Source organism: Oncorhynchus tshawytscha, linkage group LG05 (assembly GCF_018296145.1).
Source record: "Oncorhynchus tshawytscha isolate Ot180627B linkage group LG05, Otsh_v2.0, whole genome shotgun sequence".
NCBI lineage: Eukaryota > Metazoa > Chordata > Actinopteri > Salmoniformes > Salmonidae > Oncorhynchus > Oncorhynchus tshawytscha.
This window is the reverse complement of record NC_056433.1, coordinates 89,669,949-89,697,496: the sequence shown is the minus strand read 5'-3', so window position 1 is coordinate 89,697,496 and position 27,548 is coordinate 89,669,949. Positions and strand designations below refer to the sequence as shown.

General features: G+C 45.5%; 1 protein-coding gene across 1 annotated transcript in view; it reads left to right on the top strand.

Annotated features, from left to right (window-relative positions):
• herc2 (HECT and RLD domain containing E3 ubiquitin protein ligase 2) overlaps positions 1-27,548 on the top strand; it is a 170,942-nt gene that overhangs the window by 11,991 nt on the left and 131,403 nt on the right. Inside the window, exons 5-13 of the mRNA XM_042322735.1 lie at positions 8,954-9,176; positions 9,377-9,477; positions 11,121-11,262; positions 11,591-11,695; positions 12,233-12,404; positions 16,939-17,112; positions 21,721-21,909; positions 24,383-24,534; positions 25,580-25,737. Coding sequence (XP_042178669.1) covers positions 8,954-9,176; positions 9,377-9,477; positions 11,121-11,262; positions 11,591-11,695; positions 12,233-12,404; positions 16,939-17,112; positions 21,721-21,909; positions 24,383-24,534; positions 25,580-25,737 — 1,416 coding nt within the window. The remainder of the gene's footprint in view (positions 1-8,953; positions 9,177-9,376; positions 9,478-11,120; positions 11,263-11,590; positions 11,696-12,232; positions 12,405-16,938; positions 17,113-21,720; positions 21,910-24,382; positions 24,535-25,579; positions 25,738-27,548) is intronic.

Sequence of the window (27,548 nt, the reverse complement as noted above, 5' to 3'; positions counted from 1 at the left end):
GTGGGTGTTTATCCGCCATCGAGACATGGGACTGGGGGCGGCAGCCAGGTGGGTGTTTATCCATCACTCTATCATCGAGACATGGGACTGGGGGCGGCAGCCAGGTGGGTGTTTATTCCCGGACAGAGCTGAGTAGGAGTAAACACGTTCTCTGTAAATGGTGACTTGACTTATGGTTGCAAAAGGTTGAAAACTTTCCAGTACATTTCTGGAATTTTTCCACGTGAAGTTAAGCCTGTGAATTTGTTTTTGTTAACTTAAATTAATTTTTTAAAAGTGAGCTTATAACAGTGAGCCTTTATTTGTGGGATACACAGAAGGCAATTCTAGGTCTTGTAGCATATTGTGGTTTAACTATCCCCAATTCATTGGAATTGCAACCCTCTGCATGCACAGTGCATTATTCCATCACATGCACAGCTGATTCTCAAGATCTTGCACACTAATGAGATGCTATTGATCCCACACTACTACACTGTCTGAGCCAAGAACTACATGCTTTCTGGTAAGTTATGATTACAATACTGGGTGGGGGAATATATTTTATATGACCTACATGATTTGTTGTTAACTAGTAAATAGTAGCCTGCAGCAAAGTGTGTTGAAATCATTTCTAACTTGTTAACAATTTCTTTTAGTTCATTTTTGCTACCATGTGGATTTTAGCTTACTTGAGCATGCTAACTGAGGAGTGTTAATTCACCTGTTTCCATACATGTTTCATATTAAAACATTTATCTTACAAATGAGTTCTTTAATCTAATCTAACTTTATTTGTACATGTAATTGTATTTGTTTAGTTTTTTACTCATTTTTCCCTAATCTTTACAGGAAAATGCCACAGGCACTATCTGATGTGTGGAGACATTTCACTGCAGCTAATGTAGAAGAAAAAGCTGTGTACATTTGCAAATACTGTGCCAACTCATATGTGAAGAATGCAACAAAGATGCAGAATCATCTGGCCAAGTGCATAAAGTTCCCTCAGAGCTCACAACAAGCAACCTCTGACAAAAGTCCCTCTACTTCTATTCGAGGTGAAAATGATGAATCAGACACCTTATCGATAGCAACAGCTAAATCAGACACCTTATCGAATCAGACAGACACCTTATCGATAGCAACAGCTCATGGTCCTCCTGGAATCAGAAGTGTTTGACTCAATGGAGGAACGTAGTCAGAGAAATGCTGATGAATGTCTTGCTCGAGCTGTGTATGCAACTGGTTCACCTCTGATGCTCACAGGCAATGTGTATTGGAAGAAATTTCTGAATGTTCGTCGCCCAGCATACACCCCTCCAACCAGACATGCTTTATCTACTCATTTGCTGGATGCAGAGTTCAACAGAGTTCAACAGAGTTCAACAGAGTTCAACAGAGTTCAACAGAGTTCAACAGAGTTCAACAGAGTTCAACAGAGTTCAACAGAAGGTCAAGCAAATCATAAAGAAACCAGATTGAATTGCAATCATCTCTGATGGGTGATCGAATGTTCATGGGCAAGGAATAATTAACTACATCTCCACCACTCAACCAGGATTCTACAAGAGCACAGACACAAGGGACAACAGGCACACCGGTCTCTACATTGCAGATGAGCTGAAGGCAGTCTGATGACCTTGGACCACAGAAGGTATTTGCACTGGTGACAGACAATGCTGCGAACATGAAGGCTGCTTGGTCTAAAGTGGAGGAGTCCTACCCTCACATCACACCCATTGGCTGTGCTGCTCATGCATTGAATCTGCTCCTCAAGGACATCATGGCACTGAAAACAATGGAAACACTCTGCAAGAGAGCCAAGGAAATGGTTAGGTATGAGAAGGGTCATCAAGTTATAGCAGCAATCTACCTCACCAAGCAAAGTGAGGAGAATAAGAGCACCACATTGAAGCTGCCCAGCAACACCCGTTGGGGTGGTGTTGTCGTCATGTTTAACAGTCTCCTGGAGGGGAAGGAGTCTCTCCAAGAAATGGCCATATCACAGTCTGCCAATATGGACCGCTCCATCAAGAGGATCCTCCTGGATGATGTATTTTGGGAGAGTGGGGTAAGCAGCCTGAAACTCCTGAAACCTATAGCAGTAGTCATTGCACAGATTGAGAGAGACAATGCCGTCCTGTCTGATGTTCAGACTCTGCTTACAGATGTAAGAGAAGAAATCCGTACTGCCCTCCCTACTTCACTGTTGCTCCAAGCAGAGGAAACTGCAGTTCTGAAATGCATCAAAAAGCGTGAAGACTTCTGCCTGAAGCCCAAACACGTCACAGCGTACATGTTGGATCCCAAGTATGCTGGCAAGAGCATCCTGTCTGGTGCAGAGATCAACAAGCCCTATGGTGTCATCACTGCCGTGTCTCGCCACCTTGTCCTGGATGAGGGCAAGGTTCTTGGCAGTCTGGCGAAGTACACTTCCAAGCAAGGGCTTTGGGATGGAGATGCGATATGGCAGTTGTGCCAACAGATCTCATCAGCCACCTGGTGGAAGGGACTTTGTGGATCTGAGGCTCTTTCCTCTGTTGCCTCCATCATCCTCCAAATCCCACCAACATCAGCCGCCTCAGAGCGCAACTGGTCCTTGTTTGGGAACACGCACTAAAGCACGCAACAGGCTGACCAATACAAGGGTTGAAAAATTGGTGGCCACCTGGGAAAATTTGATGCTTTTTGAGCCTGACAACAAACCATCCTCAAGGTTGGAAAGTGACAGTGAAGATGAGGCCCGGGAGTCTGATGTTCAAGAGGTGGACATTGAGGAGGTCCAGGGAGAAGACATGGAAGCCTGAGAGGAAGACAACCAAAGCTTTCATTTCTAGACTATCATTTTACAGATGTATGTTGGGAGATGCGATGGATCATTGTGGATCATTCAATATTTGCTTTGTTGTTCAGTGAAATCATCCCATGTGAAGAGTCAACGAATTTAAAGTTCAATTCATAACTAAATTGTTTTTTTTTTTTTTTTTCTATTGGAAGGAATTAATCATTTGCAATTATGTCTATTTAAGGTAAATATATCCAATGGTATAAACATCTACATTTTAAATGGTATTAATATTAATTCCCATATATTCCCGTTAATTTCCACGGAAAGTTTCCAACTCCTGAATATGTGCAACCCTACTTGACTCGAGTCTTCAACCTGCTTACTGCTTGTAGGCTGCTGTTTCGGTCTGAGATGTTGTCTCGGACGAAATCATCACAATCATGGTTTTAAATAATGTATCTCTTGCTAATTGCACTTCTGACATCAGACGTTGTAGCTGCTTTTTTGTATTTTTTGTATACAAGCCCAGAGGATAGTGTAATGTTAAAATGCAGTGCTGTGTTGACAGCAATGGACTCTCCACTTCTACATGTGACTGAGATATTGGAATAGTGACCCTTTCCCCACCTGGCTGTCCCCTCTGAAGTATGACTGGTCTCCTGTTGGTGTGCCTGGACTATCAAATGACTGGACAGACTGCAGGCCAGGATGGTTATGTCTAGTGTTTCATTTGGGTACCACTCCAACTCCAGCACCAACCCCCATGCTATGCTCTGCTGGGTCTAGTCTAGTCCTATCCCCAAACCCCCACAGTATGCTCTGCTGGGTCTAGTCTGGTCCTATCCCCAAACCCCCATGGTATGCTCTGCTGGGTCTAGTCTAGTCTAGTCCTATCCCCAAACCCCACGGTATGCTCTGCTGGGTCTGGTCTGGTCCTATTCCCAAACCCCACGTTATGCTCTGCTGGGTCTAGTCTGGTCCTATCCCCAAACCCCCACGGTATGCTCTGCTGGGTCTAGTCTGGTCCTATCCCCAAACCTCCACGGTATGTCTCCTACCCCCACGGGTCTGCTCTGCTGGGTCTAGTCCTATCCCCAAAGCCCCACGGTATGCTCTGCTGGGTCTAGTCTGGTCCTATCCCCAAACCCCCACGGTATGCTCTGCTGGGTCTAGTCTGGTCATAATAAAGGATAACATTCACATACTGACTATCTCTGAAACGGACTTAGATAATTCCTTTAAATTATACAGTGGTAGCAATATATGGTTTCAACATCTTCAGAAGAGGCAGGAATGCCAATGGTGGAGGTGTTGCCACTTATGTTCGTATTAGAGAGGATCTACAGATGCACCTGCCTCACCTAAAGCCCTTTCTGGTGGGAAGCTGCTATAGACCACCAAATGCTAACAGTCAGTGTCTGGATAACATGTGTGAAATGCTTGATAATGTATGTGATATCAACAGAGGTATATTTTCTGGGTGATTTTTAAATCTTGACTGGCTTTCATCAAGCTGCCCACTCAAGAAAAAGCTTCATGGATGAAGAGTTACCTGTCTGACCGACCACACAGGGTGTTCTTTAATGGAAGCCTCTCCAACGTAATCCAGGTAGAATCAGGAATTCCCCAGGGCAGCTGTTTAGGCCACTTACTTTAAAAAATCTTTACTAACGACATACCACTGGCTTTGAGTAAAGCCAGAGTGTCTATGTATGCGGATGACTCAACACTATACACGTCAGCTACTACAGTGACTGAAATGACTGCAACACTTAACATAGAGCTGCAGTTAGTTAGTCAGTTCGACTGGCTTTCAATGAGAATGACATATCTATAGCACACATTTCTATGGGAATTTAGTCGGGTCACCCAAAAAGTGGCACATTGCAGCTTTAAATGTACACAGAGAGCATTAATAATATGCATGTCAATCTCTCCTGGATCAAAGTGGAGGAGAAACAGACTAAATTGCTACTTGTATTTGTGAAAGATATAAACATGTTGAAATCAATCAATGACATTCATTTATTCAGCTCTTTGTTACATTAACTGACGTCACAAAGTGTTGTGCAGAAACCCAGCCTAAAACCGCAACGGAGTTGTCTTTTTAGACCACTAGCACACAGCTCAGACACTCATTCATACCCCACAAGACATGCTACCAGAGGTCTGTTTAAACTACTGGCACACAGCTCAGACACCCATTCATACCCCACAAGACATGCCACCAGAGGTCTCTTCACAGTCCCCAAGTCCAGAACAGACTATGGGAGGAGCACAGTACTACATAGAGCCATGACTACATGGAACTCTATTCCACAGTACTACATGGAGCCATGACTACATGGAACTCTATTCCACAGTACTACATAGAGCCATGACTACATGGAACTCTATTCCACAGTACTACATGGAGCCATGACTACATGGAACTCTATTCCACAGTACTACATGGAGCCATGACTACATGGAACTCTATTCCACAGTACTACATAGAGCCATGACTACATGGAACTCTATTCCACAGTACTACATAGAGCCATGACTACATGGAACTCTATTCCACAGTACTACATAGAGCCATGACTACATGGAACTCTATTCCACAGTACTACATAGAGCCATGACTACATGGAACTCTATTCCACAGTACTACATAGAGCCATGACGACATGGAACTCTATTCCACAGTACTACATAGAGCCATGACTACATGGAACTCTATTCCACAGTATTACATTGAGCCATGACTACATGGAACTCTATTCCACATCAGGTAACTGATGCAGCAGAGCCAGATTTATAAATACAAATACACCTTATGGAACAGCTATTCCACATCAGGTAACGTTGATGCAGCAGGAGAATGTGGTAGTAGAGTTTATAAATAATGTATTGTAAAGTGGCCTAACACACTTAATGTATTGTAGAGTAGAGGTCTGAGGGAACACACTTAATGTATTGTAGAGTAGTGGTCTGATGGAACACACTTAATGTATTGTAGAGTAGTGGTCTGAGGGAACACACTTAATGTATTGTAGAGTAGTGGTCTGACAACACACTTAATGTATTGTACTGACACACTTAATGTAACCTGAGGGAACACACTTAATGTATTGTATAACTGAGTAACACACTTAATGTATTGTAGAGTAGTGGTCTGAGGAACACACTTAATGTATTGTAGAGTCTGAGGGAACACACTTAATGTATTGTAGAGTAGTGGTCTGAGGGAACACACTTAATGTATTGTAGAGTAGTGGTCTGAGGGAACACACTTAATGTATTGTAGAGTAGTGGTCTGAGGGAACACACTTAATGTGTTGTATAGTAGTAGAGTAGTGGCCTGAGGGAACACACTTAATGTATTGTAGAGTAGAGGTCTGAGGGAACACACTTAATGTATTGTAGAGTAGTGGTCTGAGGGAACACACTTAATGTATTGTAGAGTAGTGGTCTGATGGAACACACTTAATGTATTGTAGAGTAGTGGTCTGAGGGAACACACTTAATGTATTGTAGAGTAGTGGTCTGAGGGAACACACTTAATGTATTGTAGAGTAGTGGTCTGAGGGAACACACTTAATGTATTGTAGAGTAGTGGTCTGAGGGAACACACTTAATGTATTGTAGAGTAGTGGTCTGAGGGAACACACTTAATGTATTGTAGAGTAGTGGTCTGAGGTAAAAACACTTAATGTATTGTAGAGTAGTGGTCTGAGGGAACACACTTAATGTATTGTAGAGTAGTGGTCTGAGGTAAACACACTTAATGTATTGTAGAGTAGTGGTCTGAGGGAACACACTTAATGTATTGTAGAGTAGTGGTCTGAGGGAACACACTTAATGTATTGTGAAATCTGTTATGAAATGTATTTGTTTTAAAAACATTACATTGTCTACCTGCCTTATTTCGCTGGGCCCCAGGAAAAGTAGCTGCTGCCTTGGCAGAAACTAATGGGGATCCTTAAAAAATACAAAATGTTGGCGCCTCGGTCGGTTTCTTTCTGTTTCCAATCCACAGGGCTGGGTGTGGCAGCATGGTGGTGCATGTCTGGCTGCAGGAGATGAGCATTAAGCACTTGGTGGTGGGAGTCCTTGTCTGGACCAGCCCAGCCGGGTGGCCCCTGTTCTCTCCTGTCCAGTCCTGATTATAGTACTGTACTGTGTGCTTGCCAGTAGTGCTGAGCCAGTAGTGCATTCATTACATTCATTATGTTTTATTTGGTTTGCTTTTTAAAGGGAATTCCAAAGCGAAAAATAGTGAACATTCCATTGTCTCTACCAGGTCCACATTGGTAGACAGCAATAGAAAAATAAGGAAGTAACTATGAAATAATAACATATTTCTGTTGGGTATGTTACTTCAACTTTTTTTGATGATAGTTTTTAATTCCTTAAAGTGGTCGACTAATCTCTGCTCAGCCAGTAGCTGCCAGCCAGACAGCCAGACAACCCTCTAACGTTATCTCTGTTCCCCATACTGTCTTTGAGATAGTAGCTGCTTAAGTATGCTGTGGAGTTGTCTGACAAAATAATGTTGCTAGTTCAAAGTACATCCTTGAAATGTTTGTACAACTTGATTGGAGTTCACCTGTGATTAAATTAATTACAAAATTTATTTTTTTAAACATTTTTTTATTTCACCTTTATTTAACCAGGTAGGCAAGTTGAGAACAAGTTCTCATTTACAATTGCGACCTGGCCAAGATAAAGCAAAGCAGTTCGACACATACAACAACAACAGAGTTACACATGGAGTGAAACAAACATACAGTCAATAATACAGTAGAAACAAGTCTATATATGATGAGAGCAAATGAGGTGAGATAAGGGAGATAAAGGCAAAAAGAAAAAAGTCCATGGTGGCCAAATGATTCGACGTGATTTAGAAAGGCACACATCTGTCTATAAGGTACCACTGTTGACTGCATGTCAGAGCCAAAACCAGGCCAAGAGGTCAAAGGAATTGTCTGTAGAGCTCCGAGACAGGATTGTGTCGAGGCACAGATCGGGGGAAGGGTACCAAAACATTTCTGCAGCATTAAAGGTTCCCAAGACCACAGTGGACTCCATCAATCTTAAATGGAAGTTTGGAACCACCAAGACTCTTCCTGGAGCTGGCCGCCCGGCCAAACTGAGTAATTGGGGGAGAAGGGCCTTGGTCAGGGAGGTGACCAAGAACCTGATGGTCACTCTGACAGAGCTCCAGAGTTCCTCTGTGGAGATGGGAGAACCTTCCAGAAGGACAACCATCTCTGCAGAACTCCACCAATCAGGTTCATCTTCCAACAACCTTAAGCAACATTAAGCACACAGCAACCTTAAGCACACAGCCAAGACAATGCAGGAGTGGCTTCGGGACAAGTCTCTGAATGTCCTTGAGTGGCCCAGACAGAACCTGATTTGAACATCTCTGGAGAGACCTGAAAATAGCTGTGCAGTGACGCTCCCCATCCAGCCTGACGGAGCTTGAGGGAATCTGCAGAGAAGAATGGGAGAAACCCCCCAAATACAGGTGTACCAAGCTTGTATCGTCTGTGTTGTATCTAGATGATGTCAGTTAGCTGCTCTATATACAGTACCAGTCAAAAGTTTGGACACACCTACTCATTCAAGGGTTTTTCTTTATTTTTACTATTTTCTACATTGTAGAATAATAATGAAGACATCAAAACTATGAAATAACACATGGATTCTTCAAAGTAGCTACCCAAAGTAGCCACAGCTTTGTACTCTCTTGGCATTCTCTCAACCAGCTTCATGAGGAATGCTTTTCCAACATTCTTGAAGAATTTCCAACATGCTGAGCACTTTTTTCCTGCTTTTCCTTCACTCTGCGGTCCAACTCATCCCATAATAATAAGAACAAGAATATTGCCCATGATTTTGGAATGAGATGTTTGATGAATAGTATACATTTTACATTTCAGTATTTTATTTTCAATAATTTAGCAAAAATGTCTAAAAACATGTATTCGCTTTGTCGTTGTGGGGAACAAGTCGTTGTGGGGAACAAGTCGTTGTGGGGAACAAGTCGTTGTGGGCCGTCACAGAGACATACTGAAACATCTGATGCTGAGCTTGTTATGCTCTTATGGATCAAAATGTTATCCCTAAAATAATGTTTGTTAATTAAACTGTATTTCTACTACTCACAGCACCTGATGTCTCTGTCTCTCTCAGATGAGACGGAGCTGAAGGACTGTCTGATGGTGCTGGTAGATGACCAACAGAAGCTATCGGCTCAGATGGCTAAGAGCACGCTGTCTGCCCTGCGTCTACGCCAGCGCCTGGTCATCCTAGAGAGATACCTCATATCCCTGAGCCACAGCATGATGGAAGAGAAGTACAAGGTCCGGTGGAAGAGCCCCCCCAGCCCCCCTCCACCCATCGTAGACAACAAGAGGTACACTGTAAACCGAAACGCTCATCCAGTATTGCAAGTGATAGTACAGGAAGTAGCAGCCATGGTTCTGTCATCTCACTGTTAGCTACGCTGACTGGGCCACACCAGTGCAAGTGATTCATCTGAAACATTCCCCTTTAGATGATCAGCTTGATCTGAGTCGTGTCATCTTGGGGTTAAAGGTGTGTCTCTCTCTCTAGCCCCCGGCCAGCCAGCAAGGGCGTGGAGGGTCTGGCCAGAGTCGGCTCCAGAGCAGCTCTCTCCTTCGCCTTTGCCTTTCTACGACGAGCCTGGAGGTCTGGTAAGCATCCTATCCATCGTCTAGACAACCCTTCACGTAGTCTGTAGACAGCCTCCTCTCCATCGTCTAGACACAACCCTTCACGTAGTCTGTAGACAGCCTCCTCTCCATCGTCTAGACACAACCCTTCACGTAGTCTGTAGACAGCCTCCTTTACTGGTGACATCACATAGTCAACATGGTTCAGAGTGTCAGACCCTCCGTGGTCCCCCCTCCCCTGCCCCTTCTACCCTCCGCTCTTCTACCCTCCGCTGTCCCCTTCCCCTCCGCTGTCCACTCCCCTGCCCCCTTCCCTGTCCCCCTTCTACCCTCCCCTGCCCCCTTCTACCCTCCCCTGCCCCCTTCTACACTCCGCTGTCCCCTTCTACCCTCCGCTGTCCACTCCCCTGCCCCCTTCCACCCTCCGCTGTCCCCTTCTACCCTCCGCTGTCCACTCCCCTGCCCCCTTCTACCATCCCCTGCCCCCTTCTACCCTCCGCTGTCCACTCCCCTGCCCCCTTCTACCATCCCCTGCCCCCTTCTACCCTCCCCTGTCCACTCCCCTGCCCCCTTCTACCATCCCCTGCCCCCTTCTACCCTCCCCTGTCCACTCCCCTGCCCCCTTCTACCATCCCCTGCCCCCTTCTACCCTCCCCTGTCCACTCCCCTGCCCCCTTCTACCCTCCCCTGTCCACTCCCCTGCCCTCTTCTACCCTCCCCTGTCCCCACGTCAGCACAATAACTGTTCGTCGGGAGCTTCATGAAATGGGTTTCCATCGCTGAGCAGCAGCAGCACACGAGTATGATCACCATGTGCAATGCCAAGCGACGGCAGGAGTGGTGTAAAGCTCACTGACATTGGACTCTGGAGCGATGAATCACGCTTCCCCATCTGGCAGTCCGACAGACTAATCTGGGTTTGGCGTATGCCAGGAGAACGCTACCTGCCCAAATGCATAGTGCCAACTGTAAAGTTTGGTGAAAGAGGAATAAAGGTCTGGGGCTGTTTTTCATGGTTCGGGCCCCTTATTTCCAGTGAAGGGAAATCTTAACACTATAGCATACAATGACATTCTAGACAATTCTGTGCTTCCAACTTTGTGGCAACAGTTTGGGGAAGGCCCGTTCCTGTTTCAGCATGTTAATCCCCATACACAAAGCGAGATCCATACAGAAATGTTGTCGAGCTCAGTGTTGAAGAACTTGACTGGCCTGCACAGAGCCCTGACCTCAACCCCATTGAACACCTTTGGGATGAATTGGAGCGCCGACTGCTAGTCAGGCCTAATCGCCCAACATCGCCCAAATGTTCTCATATTATTTATTGTCTTTGCAACAGAACAATATGTTCTGAACATCGCAGTATCATATCGTATTGGTGCCTAAGCATGGTGATCATATCGTATTGGTGCCTAAGCATGGTGATCATATCGTATTGGTGCCTAAGCATGGTGATCATATCGTATCGTATTGGTGCCTAAGCATGGTGATCATATCGTATCGTATTGGTGCCTAAGCATGGTGATCATATCGTATCGTATTGGTGCCTAAGCATGGTGATCATATCGTATCGTATTGGTGCCTAAGCCTGGTGATCATATCGTATCGTGAGGTCCCTGGTCATTCCCAGCCCCAGTGTCTTAACATATTGGTGCTTTGATCAGGTGACGACGCGGACCTGTGCAGTGAGCTGCTCCAGGAGTCCCTGGACGCTCTGCGGGCCCTCCCAGAAGCCACTCTGTTTGACGAGGGCACCGTGTCGTCTGTCTGGCTGGAGGTCGTGGAGAGAGCCACTAAGTTCCTCAGGTCAGTACTACCTGCTGTCTGGTTTGTCTTGTGATGTCCATGGATCTGCCAGTGACGTGTTATTGAAACTGTGTGGTTGGTTTCTAGTGATGTGTTATTGAAACTGTGTGGTTGGTTTCTAGTGATGTGTTATTGAAACTGTGTGGTTGGTTTCTAGTGATGTGTTATTGAAACTGTGTGGTTGGTTTCTAGTGATGTGTTATTGAAACTGTGGTTGGTTTTCAGTGATGTGTTATTGAAACTGTGTGGTTGGTTTCTAGTGACGTGTTATTGAAACTGTGTGGTTGGTTTTCAATGATGTGTTATTGAAACTGTGGTTGGTTTTCAGTGACGTCCATGGAAGTGGTAGTACCAAAGGCAGCATCCCACTACAGGACCAACACCTTGCCTTGGCCATCCTGCTGGAGCTGGCAGTACAGAGGGGCACTCTGAGGTAGGACCCTTCCTGACGAGACACTGATACTCACTATGAGGTAGGACCCCTCCTGACGAGATACTGATACTCACTATGAGGTAGGACCCTTCCTGACGAGACACTGATACTCACTATGAGGTAGGACCCCTCCTGACGAGATACTGATACTCACTATGAGGTAGGACCCCTCCTGACGAGACACTGATACTCACTATGAGGTAGGACCCCTCCTGACGAGACACTGATACTTAATTCTAGGACTGGGGGGTTGGGGACACCCCTCGGGGGTGCTACAGCCAGCTGCTGTCCTGCTGTGTCTGTGGGACAGCACCTACCACAGCCCTCATATCATACAGTACCTGGCCTCTCTGGCCGGTCTTCTCCAGCCAGCTGCTGTCTGCTGTCCTGCTGTGTCTGTGTGGGACAGCACTTACCATGCCCATAGTATGGTACTCTGACTACTGTATTCTACTCTCCAGCCAGCTGCTGTGTCTGTGGGACAGCACTTACCATGCCCATAGTATGGTACTCTGACTACTGTATCCTCCTCTCCAGCCAGCTGCTGTCTGCCGTGCTGCTACTGCTGCGTCTGTGGGACAGTGGGACCAGGGAGATGGACAATGAGCGATCCACCCAGGGGACCAGCGCCCCCCTCCTCCCTCTCCTACAGCGCTTTCACAACATCCACAGCAGCAAGGAGGAACCCAGCCCCGATGAGGAGATGGAGGTGAGCTCAGGGCCTGTATTCATAATGTGTTTCTGTAAAAGCTGATTTAGGATCAGTTTAGCCTTTTTTAGATCACAATCAATAAGATGACCTGGACATGGGGGAGCTGATCCTAGATCAGCACTCTGAGACACCTGGTATCATCACTTTCCTCTTCCTGGTCCTGGGTTGCATCAACATCCATTTATTTGTCTTCTTAAACTAAATGAAGTACTAAGCTAAACAGAAACAGTGCCTTGGGGCAGCAGGTAGCCTAGTGGTTAGAGCGTTGGACTAGTAACTGAAAGGTTGCAAGACCGAATCCCTGAGCTGACAAGGTACAAATCTGTCGTTCTGCCCCTGAACAGGCAGTTAACCCACTGTTCCTAGGCCGTCATTGAAAATAAGAATTTGTTCTTAACTGACTTGCCTCGTTAAATAATTAATTAAAAAGTATTCACACCCCTTGACTTTATCCACATTTTATTTTGTTACAGCCTGATTTTAAAATGGATTACATTTAGATTACATCGGGGATTGGCCTTCACACAGTAACCCCATAATGTCAGTGGAATTATGTTTTTCGAAAAGCTTATGTCTTGAGTCTAAGTATTCACCCTCTTTGTTATGGCAAGCCTAAATTACTTCATGAGTTCTACTAAGCTATCTATAATTGTTCAAAGAAGGTCATACCAAGGATCATTTAGCTATTTGATTTTAAGACCATTTGGAGTATCAAAAAAATATAGAAAAAGTATATATTTGATAACTTGTATTTAGCCTTACTGCTATTAGCCCATAGAGACACATTGAGTAACAGATAGTCCTTACTGCTATTAGAAACACATTGAATAACAGTCCTTACTGCTATTAGAAACACATTGAATAACAGTCCTTACTGCTATTAGCCAATAGAAACACATTGAGTAACAGATAGTCCTTACTGCTATTAGCCAATAGAAACACATTGAATAACAGATAGTCCTTACTGCTATTAGCCAATAGAAACACATTGAATAACAGATAGTCCTTACTGCTATTAGAAACACATTGAATAACAGATAGTCCTTACTGCTATTAGAAACACATTGAATAACAGATAGTCCTTACTGCTATTAGCCCAGATAGAGATTAGCCCATAGAGACACATTGAATAACAGATAGTCCTTACTGCTATTAGAAACACATTGAATAACAGATAGTCCTTACTGCTATCAGCCCATAGAAACACATTGAATAACAGATAGTCCTTACTGCTATCAGCCCATAGAAACACATTGAATAACAGATAGTCCTTACTGCTATTAGAAACACATTGAGTAACAGATAGTCCTTACTGCTATTAGAAACACATTGAATAACAGATAGTCCTTACTGCTATTAGAAACACATTGAATAACAGATAGTCCTTACTGCTATTAGCCCATAGAGACACATTGAGTAACAGATAGTCCTTACTGCTATTAGCCCATAGAGACACATTGAATAACAGACAGTCCTTACTGCTATCAGCCCATAGAGACACATTGAAAAACAGATTCAGTACACGGAACAACAGACAGCGCCCCCCCCAAAAAAAAAAAAAACATCTAAGGGAAGCTGGTTCTGAAGTGTGTCGTGTCCTTACTATCATTAAATTGAAGACTTAGTTTTTATCAAAGATTCTCTGTAATTAGTATTACGCGATTAAACTGATTAATCATGTAACTAATTACCTAGGAAGTCGGGGCACCAAGGAAAATATTCAGATTACAAAGTTATAATTTCCTAATATAACTTTTCAGATATTTTCATATCTGATCAATAGTCTTCTGATTTATTTATTCATTTTACCTGACGTTAGTCTCATTCCATACGTCGTAAATGTTTGGTTATCTGCACGAACCCAGTCTTCACTATGAGTCATCTATACATCAATTGTCTTAAATAATGTATTTATTAACTATCACAGAAATGCATAAACAAAACAAGGTAAATGTGGTTACATGATATGATAGGGGAATGTGGGCTGAACCGGCATGGCGGCTTGTTAGACAAAAGGGGAATGTGCCCCTAGTGGGCTGAACCGGCATGGCGGCTTGTTAGACAAAAGGGGAATGTGCCCCTAGTGGGCTGAACCGGCATGGCGGCTTGTTAGACAAAGGGGAATGTGCCCCTAGTGGGCTGAACCGGCTTGTTAGGCATGGCGGCTTGTTAGACAAAGGCATGGCGGCTTGTTAGACAAAAGGGGAATGTGCCCCTAGTGGGCTGAACCGGCATGGCGTGCTTGTTAGACAAAAGGGGAATGTGCCCCTAGTGGGCTGAACCGGCATGGCGGCTTGTTAGACAAAAGGGGAATGTGCCCCTAGTGGGCTGAACCGGCATGGCGGCTTGTTAGACAAAAGGGGAATGTGCCCCTAGTGGGCTGAACCGGCATGGCGGCTTGTTAGACAAAAGGGGAATGTGCCCCTAGTGGGCTGAACCGGCATGGCAGCTTGTTAGACAAAAGGGGAATGTGCCCCTAGTGGGCTGAACCGGCATGGCGGCTTGTTAGACAAAAGGGGAATGTGCCCTAGTGGGCTGAACCGGCATGGCGGCTTGTTAGACAAAAGGGGAATGTGCCCCTAGTGGGCTGAACCGGCATGGTGGCTTGTTAGACAAAAGGGGGAGTGGGGGTCAGCTGAGAAGACACTACAGAGTGATAATTATAACATTGAAATGCTAGTCCTTTGCACATGAACGCTCACTCATTCGGGAACAATTGCAATCAATCAATATATTTACGCTCAGGGTGTCGTCGGGATTTCTGCTGAAAAGTTTGTTTCTGTTGGTGAGTTTTCCGTCCTCTCTCTCTGTCGTGGTTAGAGGGGATAGTTCAGAGTGACATTCTTTCATGTTGTTGTAGAATGGATGTTTCGGCGGTTGTCGTTCTTTGCGTTCAATGATACCGAATTCCTAGCTGCAGACTCGTAATTAATATCAAAGACTTGTTCTTATTCTGTCGGTATCGATAGTCTAAGAGTTTAACCAGGTGGTATGGTTAAAAGATTCAGCAATGGTCTGCAACCTTCGTCCTCTCGTAAAAATAAAAACATGGTCTATTGAGAACTTCTCAAAGTTGGGGTTTTATCGGAAGAGCAGAAAAGGGCCTGTCCCAGGACACCAGACCATAACTGTGCTCATGGGCAGTCCTCTGATTTAGTTAAACTCAAAAGGGAATTGGAGTTTCCTTCATTAAACAGTCCAAAATGTTATAAACAGTATCATCCTCACTCATTCATCTTATACAACAATTAGATGTAAACCTCATATCTGAGGCTATTATATAAACAGCGTTATGGTAATGTGGCGCCACCATCTCCCATGAGCTTCACCAAGTTGTAACAAACAGACCAGTTCGTAGCTGGATTCTTCACCCATCTTTTATACTTTCTCCGGAACATAAATGTTGTTCGGACCTCAAGTTCTGTGAGGTGGAATAAATTATCTTGTTCTCTATGAAACTTCACTCGGTCTCTACTGTGGCCATGAGGCAGGATCTTCCTGGAATTTACGACCTCTCTGACCACAGCAGCCTAGTTGTAGGAGGCAGTGAGAGGGGGATGGGGCTTTATCTGAGAGATATAAGATCAGGAAACATTTGTTATATTTTTTTGACATGTACTTAATTCCTTATTTTTGGCACTGAAGCAGTCTGCTTCCCAACAAACACTGGGAGATGCAGGACAATGACCTAAAACAGAAGCCAAATCTACACTGGAGTTGTTTACCAAGATGACATTGAAAGTTCCTGAGTGGGCTAGTTACAGTTGGACTTAAATCAGCTTGAAAATCGATGGCAAGCGCTGCCTGATTCTAACATGTATTGACTCAGGGGTGTGAATACTTATGTAAATGAGATATTTCTGAATTGAATTTCCAATAAATGTTTTAACATTTCTAAAAACATGTTTTCACTTTTTCATTATGAGGCGTTGTGAAGTCATTATGAGGCGTTGTGAAGTCATTATGAGGCGTTGTGAAGTCATTATGAGGCGTTGTGAGGCGTTGTGAAGTCATTATGAGGCGTTGTGAAGTCATTATGAGGCGTTGTGAAGTCATTATGAGGCGTTGTGAAGTCATTATGCGTTGCATTATGAGGCGTTGTGAAGTCATTATGAGGCGTTGTGAAGTCATTCTGAGGCGTTGTGAAGTCATTATGAGGCGTTGTGACGTCATTATGAGGCGTTGTGACGTCATTATGAGGCGTTGTGAAGTCATTATGAGGCGTCATTATGAGGCGTTGTGAAGTCATTATGAGGCGTTGTGAAGTCATTATGAGGCGTTGTGACGTCATTATGAGGCGTTGTGACGTCATTATGAGGCGTTGTGACGTCATTATGAGGCGTTGTGACGTCAAGGCGTTGTGACGTCATTATGAGGCGTTGTGTGTAGATGAATGAGACATCAATTGAATCCATTGTGAATCCAAGCTGTGGCACAATAGAATGTGGAATAAGTCAAAGGATAAGAATCCTTTCTGAAAGCTCTGTACCGCCTTTAGTTCAGTCGTTTTCTCTGTGTTCTTCCTCTCCAGATCCTGGGGGCCCCTCTGAGTCCCAATGAGAGTTTCCTGCGCTACCTGACGCTGCCCCAGGACAATGACTTGGCTATCGACCTGAGACAGACGGCTGTGGTCATCATGGCTCACCTGGACCGCCTGGCCGCCCCCTGCTCCCCCTCGCACTGCAGCTCCCCTACCTCCCACAAGGTACTACTACCGTGTGGACTTGACCCTGCTACTGTGTGCTGTACACTGTTAAGACAGCTCTACTCAGCCTCCTGTCTTCAGTGTTTCCATTGATCAGTTATCTGTAAGGCTCACAACTGCTCTCTTCAGATTTAATGGCCTGTTTTTTTTTTTGTGTTTTTTTTTGAGAATTCTCAAGAGCCAGGATTAGGGCTGCACAATGAATCAAATTGTAATCAAAATTGCGATATCGACATATGAAATATCCGTATCGTAAGGTGCTGCAATTTTTTTTTTTTCCTCAAATGCCCGTTTTTATAGTGTACTCTTGTCTCTTGTCACTCCAGTCTCCCCCTCCTCTCTCATGTGGCTGCTTGCTTCCGACACACCAAGCCCCACCCCCTGTCACTCAATCAGGAACACTTGGCTGCTTCAGTCTGCACGCTTCTGTTAGCTCGACCATGCAGTCAAGAAACAAGAACGATGCTGCTTTCAACTTTGCTTCTTCACATCAACCATGTTTTCTGTATCTTTATCTCTGCAAACCGCTACTTACTTAGTCTTGGCAACCTCAACATTTGCAGTAGCTGCTAATTGCTAACTAGCTAGCTGGCTAGCTAAACGCATTTAGCTAGCAAAGACTATTGCGCTAGGACAAATCTGACTAGGAAACGTTAGCTCTAATACAGGCCGTTGCCAGCATGTTTGTTGTGCAACGTCATGCTCTGAATTTAGAGAGGAATAGGTAAAGCACATTCTAAGAAATGGGCGGCAGCTAGCCTTGCGGTTATAGAGTATCGTCGGGTAACCGAAAGGTCGCTGGTTCCAATACCCCTAGCAGACAAGGTGAAGAATGTGTCGATGTGCCCTTGAGCAAGGCACTTAACCCTAATTCGCTCCAGGGACGCTGTACCACTCTGTCTGACCCTGTAAAACAACACATTTCACTGTACCAATCTGGTGCAACAATAAAACCATTTTATTCTAATTATTTTTTTACTGAATTTAACGTCTCAATTCAAATGTAATTAGGTTTCCCTGGGAAATACTAATCAACACTGGTTTCTACTCTGTCTCAACTCCTACTATACTGACATTTTCATTCATTGTCATGCCAACCATTCTATTTCTATAATAACAACATAATATTAATGTCTTACGCCATTTAGCAGGCGCTTTTATCCAAAGCCACTTAGTCATGCGTTCATACATTCTTTACGTATGGGGGGTTCTGGTTCCGCTGTCCTGGCATTCTTTACGTATGGGGGGTTCTGGTTCCGCCAACCTGGCGACCGAAGTGTTTTTGATCAAAATTGCAATATTTGCAAAAATTGCAATTTGATTTTTGGACCATATCGTGCAGCCCTAGTCAGGATGTTGTGATTTGTAAATGGAAGCCTTTACTCTGTTACTAACATCTCTCTCTGTCTGTGCGTTCTGTTGGAGGACCATGGCAACATGCAGGTAAATTATGAAGCCATGTGTTGTGCATGAAGGACTTGATGTGATGTTTTTATATAGTTTATTCTTGCAACAGTAAGATATGTTGGGGATGTGTTGATTACGTTGGTATATTTCACTGGTCATCCCCAAAGCCAACACCTCCTTTGGCCGCCTTTCCTTCCAGTTCTCTGCTGCCAATGACTGGAACGAACTGCAAAAATCACTGAAGCTGGAGACTCATATCTCCCTCACTAACTTTTAGCTCCAGCTGTCAGAGCAGCTCACAGATCATTGCACCTGTACATAGCCCATCTGTAAATAGCCCATCCAACTACGTCATCCCCATATTTGTATTTTATTTTTTTGTTCCTTTGCACCCCAGTATGCTTCCTGCGCCAACAGAGATGGCAGCCTCGTTTCGCGTTTCCAGGAAACTATGCAGTATTTTGCTTTTTTATGTGTTATTTCTTACACTGTCTCCCCAGGAAATCGTAGGCCTTATTACATACAGTCTGCAGGAACTATTGGATATAAGTGCAATGTCAACTCACCAACATTACGACCAGGAATACGACTTTCCCGAAGCGGATCCTCTGTTTGGCCTCGGATCCTCTGTTTGGTCACCCAGGACAATGGATCGGGTCCCAGCCGGCGACCCAAAACAACGGCGCCGTTGAAGGGGCAGACGGAGCGATCTTCTGGTCAGGCTCCGTAGACGGGCACATCGCCCACCGCTCCCGAGCATACTACTCCCCAATGTCCAGTCTCTTGACAACAAGGTAGACGAAATCCGAGCAAGGGTTGCCTTCCAGAGAGACATCAGAGATTGTAACGTTCTTTGTTTCATGGAAACATGGCTCACTCGAGACACGCTATCGGAGTCGGTACAGCCACCTGGTTTCTTCACGCGTCGACAGAAACGAGCATCTCTCTGCTAAGAAAAAGGGCGGGGGTGTATGCCTTATGATTATCGAGACGAGGTGTTGTCCTTCTAACTTCCGCGTCGCATATAAGGCCCTCCCCCGCCCTCCTTTTTAAAAAGCTGACCACGACTCCATTTTGTTGTTCCCAGCCTATAGACAGAATCTAAAACAAGCACCAGCGCTCAGGTCTGTTCAACGCTGGTCCGACCAATCGGACTCCACGCTTCAAGATTGCTTCGATCACGTGGACTGGGATATGTTCCGCATGGGACCATATCACCTCCACCCTACCTGACACCCTAGACCCACTCCAATTTGCTTACCGCCCCAATAGGTCCACAGACGACGCAATCACACTGCTCACTGTCATAACCCATCTGGACAGGATGAATACCTATGTAAGAATGCTGTTCATCGACTTCAGCTCAGCATTTCACACCATACTACCCTCCAAACTCATCATTAAGCTTGAGACCCTGGGACTCGACCCCGCCCTGTGCAACTGGGTACTGGACTTCCTGACGGGCTGCCCCCCAGGTGGTGAAGGTAGGAAACATCTCCACCCCGCTGATCCTCAACACTGAGGCCCCACAAGGGTGCGTTCTCAGCCCTCTCCTGTACTCCCTGTTCACTCATGACTGCGTGGCCATGCACGCCTCCAACTCAATCATCAAGTTTGCAGACGACACTACAGTGGTAGGCTTGATTACCAACTACGACGAGGCGGCCTACAGGGCTAAACTACCTGCCCTGTCAGAAAAATAACCTCACACTCAATGTCAACAAAACAAAGGAGATGATCATGGACTTCAGGAAACAGCAGAGGGAGCAACCCCCCGATCCACATCGATGGGACAGTGTAGTAAGTTTGAAGTTCCTCGGCGTACACATCACGGACAAACTGAATCGGTCCACCCACACAGACAGCATCGTGAAGAAGGCGCAGCAGCGCCTCTTCAACCTCAGGAGGCTGAAGAAATTCGGCTTGTCACCAAAAGCACTCACAAACTTTTACAGGTGCACAATCGAGAGCATCCTGTCGGGCTGTATCACCGCCTGGTATGGCAACTGCACCGCCCTCAACCGTAAGGCTCTCCAGAGGGTAGTGAGGTCTGCACAACGCATCACCGGGGGCAAACTACCTGCCCTCCAGGACACCTACACCACCCAATGTCACAGGAAGGCCATAAAGATCATCAAGGACAACAACAACCCAAGCCACTGCCTGTTCACCCCGCTATCCTCCAGAAGGCGAGGTCAGTACAGGTGCATCAAAGCTGGGACCGAGAGACTGAAAAACATCTTCTATCTCAAGGCCATCAGACTGTTAAACATCCATCACTAACATTGGGTGGCTGCTGCCAACACACTGACTCAACTCCAGCCACTTTAATAATGGAAAAATTGATGTAATAAATATATCACTAGCCACTTTAAACAATGCTACCTTATATAATGTTACTTACCCTACATTGTTCATCTCATATGCATACGTATATACTGTACTCTATATCATCGACTGCATCCTTATGTAATACATGTATCACTAGCCACTTTAACTATGCCACTTTGTTTACATACTCATCACATATGTATATACTGTACTCGATATCATCTACTGCATCTTGCCTATGCTGCTCTGTACCATCACTCATTCATATATCCTTATGTACATATTCTTTATCCCCTTACACTGTGTATAAGACAGTAGTTGTGGAATTGTTAGTTAGATTACTTGCTCGTTATTACTGCATTGTCGGAACTAGAAGCACAAGCATTTCGCTACACTCGCATTAACATCTGCTAACCATGTGTATGTGACAAATACAATTAGATTTTTATCTCTACTTGCGCATTCATCTTCTGCACATCTACCATTCCAGGGTTTAATTGCTAAATTGTAATTACTTCCCCACTACGGCCTATTTATTGCCTTACCTCCCTAATCTTACCTCATTTGCACACACTGTATATAGACTTTTATATTGTGTTATTGACTGTACGTTTGTTTATTCCATGTGTAACTCTGTTGTTGTTTGTGTCACACTGCTTTGCTTTATCTTGGCCAGGTCTCAGTTGTAAAATAATCACCTGGTTAAATAAAGGTGAAATAATAAAATGGCGTTTGCCCTAGAAGTCCCTTTTCATGGGGATGTGTTGACCAATAACCTCTTCAATGCTACTGCTACTTAAACTCGTCATACTGTGTAGACCACTGAAGCACCAATGGCATCGCTGCATTAACCCGGTCTCCTGCTCCCAGGGCACTCTGCAGGAGGTGATTGGCTGGGGGTTGCTAGGCTGGAAGCTGTATGCCAACGTGAACGGTCCTGTGCAGTGCAAGGCCCTGTCAGGCCTGGGGGTTTCCCAGATAGTCTGTTCCGAGAAGGGCTTCCTCATCCTGGCCAGCAGCGGAGCCGTCTACACGCAGAACTACAAGAGCACCACACTGGTAGGAAGCAGTCACTCACTGGAGCTCATTCTGTCACCACACTGGTAGGAAGCAGTCACTCACTGGAGCTCATTCTGTCACCACACTGGTAGGAAGCAGTCACTCACTGGAGCTCATTCTGTCACCACACTGGTAGGAAGCAGTCACTCACTGGAGCTCATTCTGTCACCACACTGGTAGGAAGCAGTCACTCACTGGAGCTCATTCTGTCACCACACTGGTAGGAAGCAGTCACTCACTGGAGCTCATTCTGTCACCACACTGGTAGGAAGCAGTCACTCACTGGAGCTCATTCTGTCTCTCCTTTCAGGACTGGGTGATATGGCCAAAATATCATATCACAATATTTGTAAATATTTTGACAGTATGACGTATTTCAAATCAAAATCAAATGTTATTTGTCACATGCACCGAATACAACAGGTGTAGTAGACCTCACAGTGAAATGCTGAATACAACAGGTGTAGTAGACCTTACAGTGAAATGCTGAATACAACAGGTGTAGTAGACCTCACAGTGAAATGCTGAATACAACAGGGGTAGTAGACCTCACAGTGAAATGCTGAATACAACAGGTGTAGTAGACCTCACAGTGAAATGCTGAATACAACAGGTGTAGTAGACCTTACAGTGAAATGCTGAATACAACAGGTGTAGTACCTCACAGTGAAATGACCTCACAGTGAAATGCTGAATACAACAGGTGTAGTAGACCTTACAGTGAAATGCTGAATACAATAGGTGTAGTAGACATCACAGTGAAATGCTGAATACAACAGGTGTAGTAGACCTCACAGTGAAATGCTGAATACAACAGGTGTAGTAGACCTCACAGTGAAATGCTGAATACAACAGGTGTAGTAGACCTGAATACAACAGTGAAATGCTTGTATTTGACAGTATTTTATGTTTTTTAATAAAACAGGTTCTAAATATGCTTTTATTATAATGAGTAGTAGGGTATAGTGGCAACTTATACATTATAATGGAGTATAGTGGGGAGCACCTTGAATACATACATTATAATGGAGTATAGTGGGGAGCACCTTGAATACATACATTATAATGGAGTATAGTGGGGAGCACCTTGAATACATACATTATAATGGAGTATAGTGGGGAGCACCTTGAATACATACATTATAATGGAGTATAGTGGGGAGCACCTTGAATACATACATTATAATGGAGTATAGTGGGGAGCACCTTGAATACATACATTATAATGGAGTATAGTGGGGAGCACCTTGAATACATACATTATAATGGAGTATAGTGGGAGCACCTTGAATACATACATTATAATGGAGTATAGTGGGGAGCACCTTGAATACATACATTATAATGGAGTATAGTGGGGAGCACCTTGAATACATACATTATAATGGAGTATAGTGGGAGCACCTTGAATACATACATTATAATGGAGTATAGTGGGGAGCACCTTGAATACATACATTATAATGGAGTATAGTGGGAGCACCTTGAATACATACATTATAATGGAGTATAGTGGGGAGCACCTTGAATACATACATTATAATGGAGTATAGTGGGAGCACCTTGAATACATACATTATAATGGAGTATAGTGGGAGCACCTTGAATACATACATTATAATGGAGTATAGTGGGAGCACATACTTGAATACATACATTATAATGGAGTATAGTGGGAGCACCTTGAATACATACATTATAATGGAGTATAGTGGGAGCACCTTGAATACATACATTATAATGGAGTATAGTGGGGAGCACCTTGAATACATACATTATAATGGAGTATAGTGGGGAGCACCTTGAATACATACATTATAATGGAGTATAGTGGGGAGCACCTTGAATACATACATTATAATGGAGTATAGTGGGAGCACCTTGAATACATTGTTCTTTGACATGACAACGAATGAATAAGCCAAGGAGGAATTATTGACATGGTAGGAACCAGAGTATTGGGCAGTGTTTCCCAGGGGACCCTGATTAGATGTTACATTACATGTTTTCTATTACATCATGTAGCTGGCTAGCTAGGGCTGTCCCCGAAATAAATAAATAAAAATATTGGTCGACCAAGGGTCGTCTGTTCTTTCGACCAATCAATTGGTCTAAATTTGTAAAAAGTGTGTGTTTCCCGTTGTCTCTCTGTGTGTGTGACGAGCACCGTATCAATGCCCATGATTTTGGAATGAGATGTTGGACAAGTAGGTGTCCACATACTTTTGGTCATGTAGTGTATGTTCATCTCAAAATTGGAAAGGCACTCGCACATCTGAGCGACCTCTGCTGCAGGCGCATGGTAACAGTAGAGGAAGAAACCCACAACACGGCTCTTTACTGACCTAATGCTTAAGAGCAGTGTATGTTAAACTCCGACAGGAAATGGGTTTATGATACAGCAGCCGTAATGAAACAACAGGAGAAATGATCACTTTGGTGCTGATGAGGATATTGTTGTTGATCCTACCAGGCTCCCATGCTGGTCCATGCCCTGACCTCCAGGAAGATAGTGAAGTTGGCAGCTCATCCAGACGGACAGCACTACCTGGCCCTGTCGGCCAACGGAGAGGTCTTCTCCTGGGGCTGTGGAGACGGGGGCCGCCTGGGCCATGGAGACACCACGTAAGTTACTACACTGCACTCAAAAAAAACATACTTATGACCAGATTTCTTCTGCATGTCTACTAATTTCATAAATTATAGTCCAGTTAATGTCTGAGACCTCAAAAGTTACATTGACGTCACTGGCTCACCACACCAGCTCATAGCCTGCTAGGTTCCTCTGCTCCTAGCTGTCCTAGGTATCATAGCCTGTTCCTCTGCCCTTAGCTGTCCTAGGTATCATAGCCTGTTCCTCTGCCCTTAGCTGTCCTAGGTATCATAGCCTGTTCCTCTGCCCTTAGCCTGTTCCTCTGCCCTTAGCTGTCCTAGGTATCATAGCCTGTTCCTCTGCCCTTAGCTGTCCTAGGTATCATAGCCTGTTCCTCTGCCCTTAGCTGTCCTAGGTATCATAGCCTGTTCCTCTGCCCCTAGCTGTCCTAGGTATCATAGCCTGTTCCTCTGCTCCTAGCTGTCCTAGGTATCATAGCCTGTTCCTCTGCCCCTAGCTGTCCTAGGTATCATAGCCTGTTCCTCTGCCCCTAGCTGTCCTAGGTATCATAGCCTGTTCCTCTGCTCCTAGCTGTCCTAGGTATCATAAACTGCTAGGTTCCTCTGCTCCTAGCTGTCCTAGGTATCATAGCCTGTTCCTCTGCTCCTAGCTGTCCTAGGTATCATAACCTGCTAGGTTCCTCTGCTCCTAGCTGTCCTAGGTATCATAACCTGCTAGGTTCCTCTTCTCCTAGCTGTCCTAGGTATCATAGCCTGCTAGGTTCCTCTGCTCCTAGCTGTCCTAGGTATCATAGCCTGTTCCTCTGCTCCTAGCTGTCCTAGGTATCATAACCTGCTAGGTTCCTCTGCTCCTAGCTGTCCTAGGTATCATAACCTGCTAGGTTCCTCTGCTCCTAGCTGTCCTAGGTATCATAACCTGCTAGGTTCCTCTGCTCCTAGCTGTCCTAGGTATCATAACCTGCTAGGTTCCTCTGCTCCTAGCTGTCCTAGGTATCATAGCCTGTTCCTCTGCTCCTAGCTGTCCTAGGTATCATAACCTGTTCCTCTGCCCCACCAGGTATCTGGAGGAGCCTGCAGTGATCACAGCGTTCACAGGGAAGCAGACAGGGAAGAATGTGGTGCAGGTAGCCTGTGGGAGCACCTACAGTGCTGCGATCACAGCTGATGGAGAGCTGTACACCTGGGGCAGGGGTAACTACGGACGGCTGGGACACGGTGAGACCTCTCAGCTGTTTCTCCTGGTCACACTACTGGACTAGACCTGACCACTACCGGACTAGACCTGACCACTACCGGACTAGACCTAACCACTACCGGACTAGGTATCATAACCACTGCCGGACCTCTGCTCCACTAGCCGGACTAGACCATAACCACTAGGACTCCCTGGACTAGACCTGACCACTACCGGACTAGACCTGGACTAGACCTGACCACTACCGGACTAGACCCGGACTAGACCTGACCACTGCCGGACTAGCTGTCCGGGTACTAGACCTGACCACTACCGGACTAGACCCGGACTCCTGACCACTACCGGACTAGACCTGGACTAGACCTGACCACTACCGGACTAGACCTGACCACTACCGGACTAGACCTAACCACTTCCTCTGCTCTAGCTGTCCTGGTACCACTAACCGGACTAGACCTCCACTACTGGACTAGAGCCTGACCACTGCCGGACTAGACCTGACCACTAGGTATCATAGACCTGTTCCACTGCCCCTAGACCAGGTACTGGGAGGAGCCTGCCTGACCACTTCGGACTAGACCTGCCTGACCACTACCGGAAGAATGACCTGACCACTACCGGACTAGACCTGTGGACCACCTACAGTGCTGCGACCAGCTGATGGACTAGAGCTGTACACCACTGGGGACTAGACCTGACCTAACCACGGACTAGACCTAACCACACGGACTAGACCTCTCCTGTTTCTCCTGGACTAGACCTAACCACTACCGGACTAGACCTGACCTGACCACTGCCGGACTAGACCTGACCTGACCACTACCGGACTAGACCTGACCTGACCACTACCGGACTAGACCTGACCACCACTACCGGACTAGACCTGACCTGACCACTACTGGACTAGACCTGACCTAACCACTACCGGACTAGACCTGAAACCACTACCGGACTAGACCTGACCTAACCACTACCGGACTAGACCTGACCTAACCACTGGACTAGACCTGACCAACCACTACCGGACTAGACCTGACCTAACCACTGACCACTAGACCGGACCTAACCACCCGGACTAGACCTGACCAACCACTACCGGACTAGACCTGACCTAACCACTACCGGACTAGACCCGGACTAGACCTAACCACTACCGGACTAGACCTGACCTAACCACTACTGGACTAGACCTGACCTAACCACTACCGGACTAGACCTGAAACCACTACCGGACTAGACCTAAACCACTACCGGACTAGACCTGACCTAACCACTACTGGACTAGACCAGGACTAGACCTAACCACTACCGGACTGGACCTAACCACTACCGGACTAGACCTAACCTAACCACTACTGGACTAGACCTAACCACTACTGGACTAGACCTGACCAACCACTCGGACTAGACCTAAACCACTACCGGACTAGACCTAACCACTACCGGACTAGACCTAACCAACCACTACCGGACTAGACCTACCCACTACTGGACTAGACCTGGACTAGACCTAACCACTACCGGACTAGACCTAACCACTACCGGACTAGACTTAACCACTACCGGACTAGACCTAACCACTACCGGACTAGACTTAACCACTACCGGACTAGACTTAACCACTACCGGACTAGACCTAACCACTACCGGACTAGACCTAACCACTACCGGACTAGACCTAACCACTATCGGACTAGACCTAACCACTACCGGACTAGACCTAACCACTACCGGACTAGACCTAACCACTACCGGACTAGACCTAACCACTACCGGACTAGACCTAACCACTACCGGACTAGACCTAACCACTACCGGACTAGACCTAACC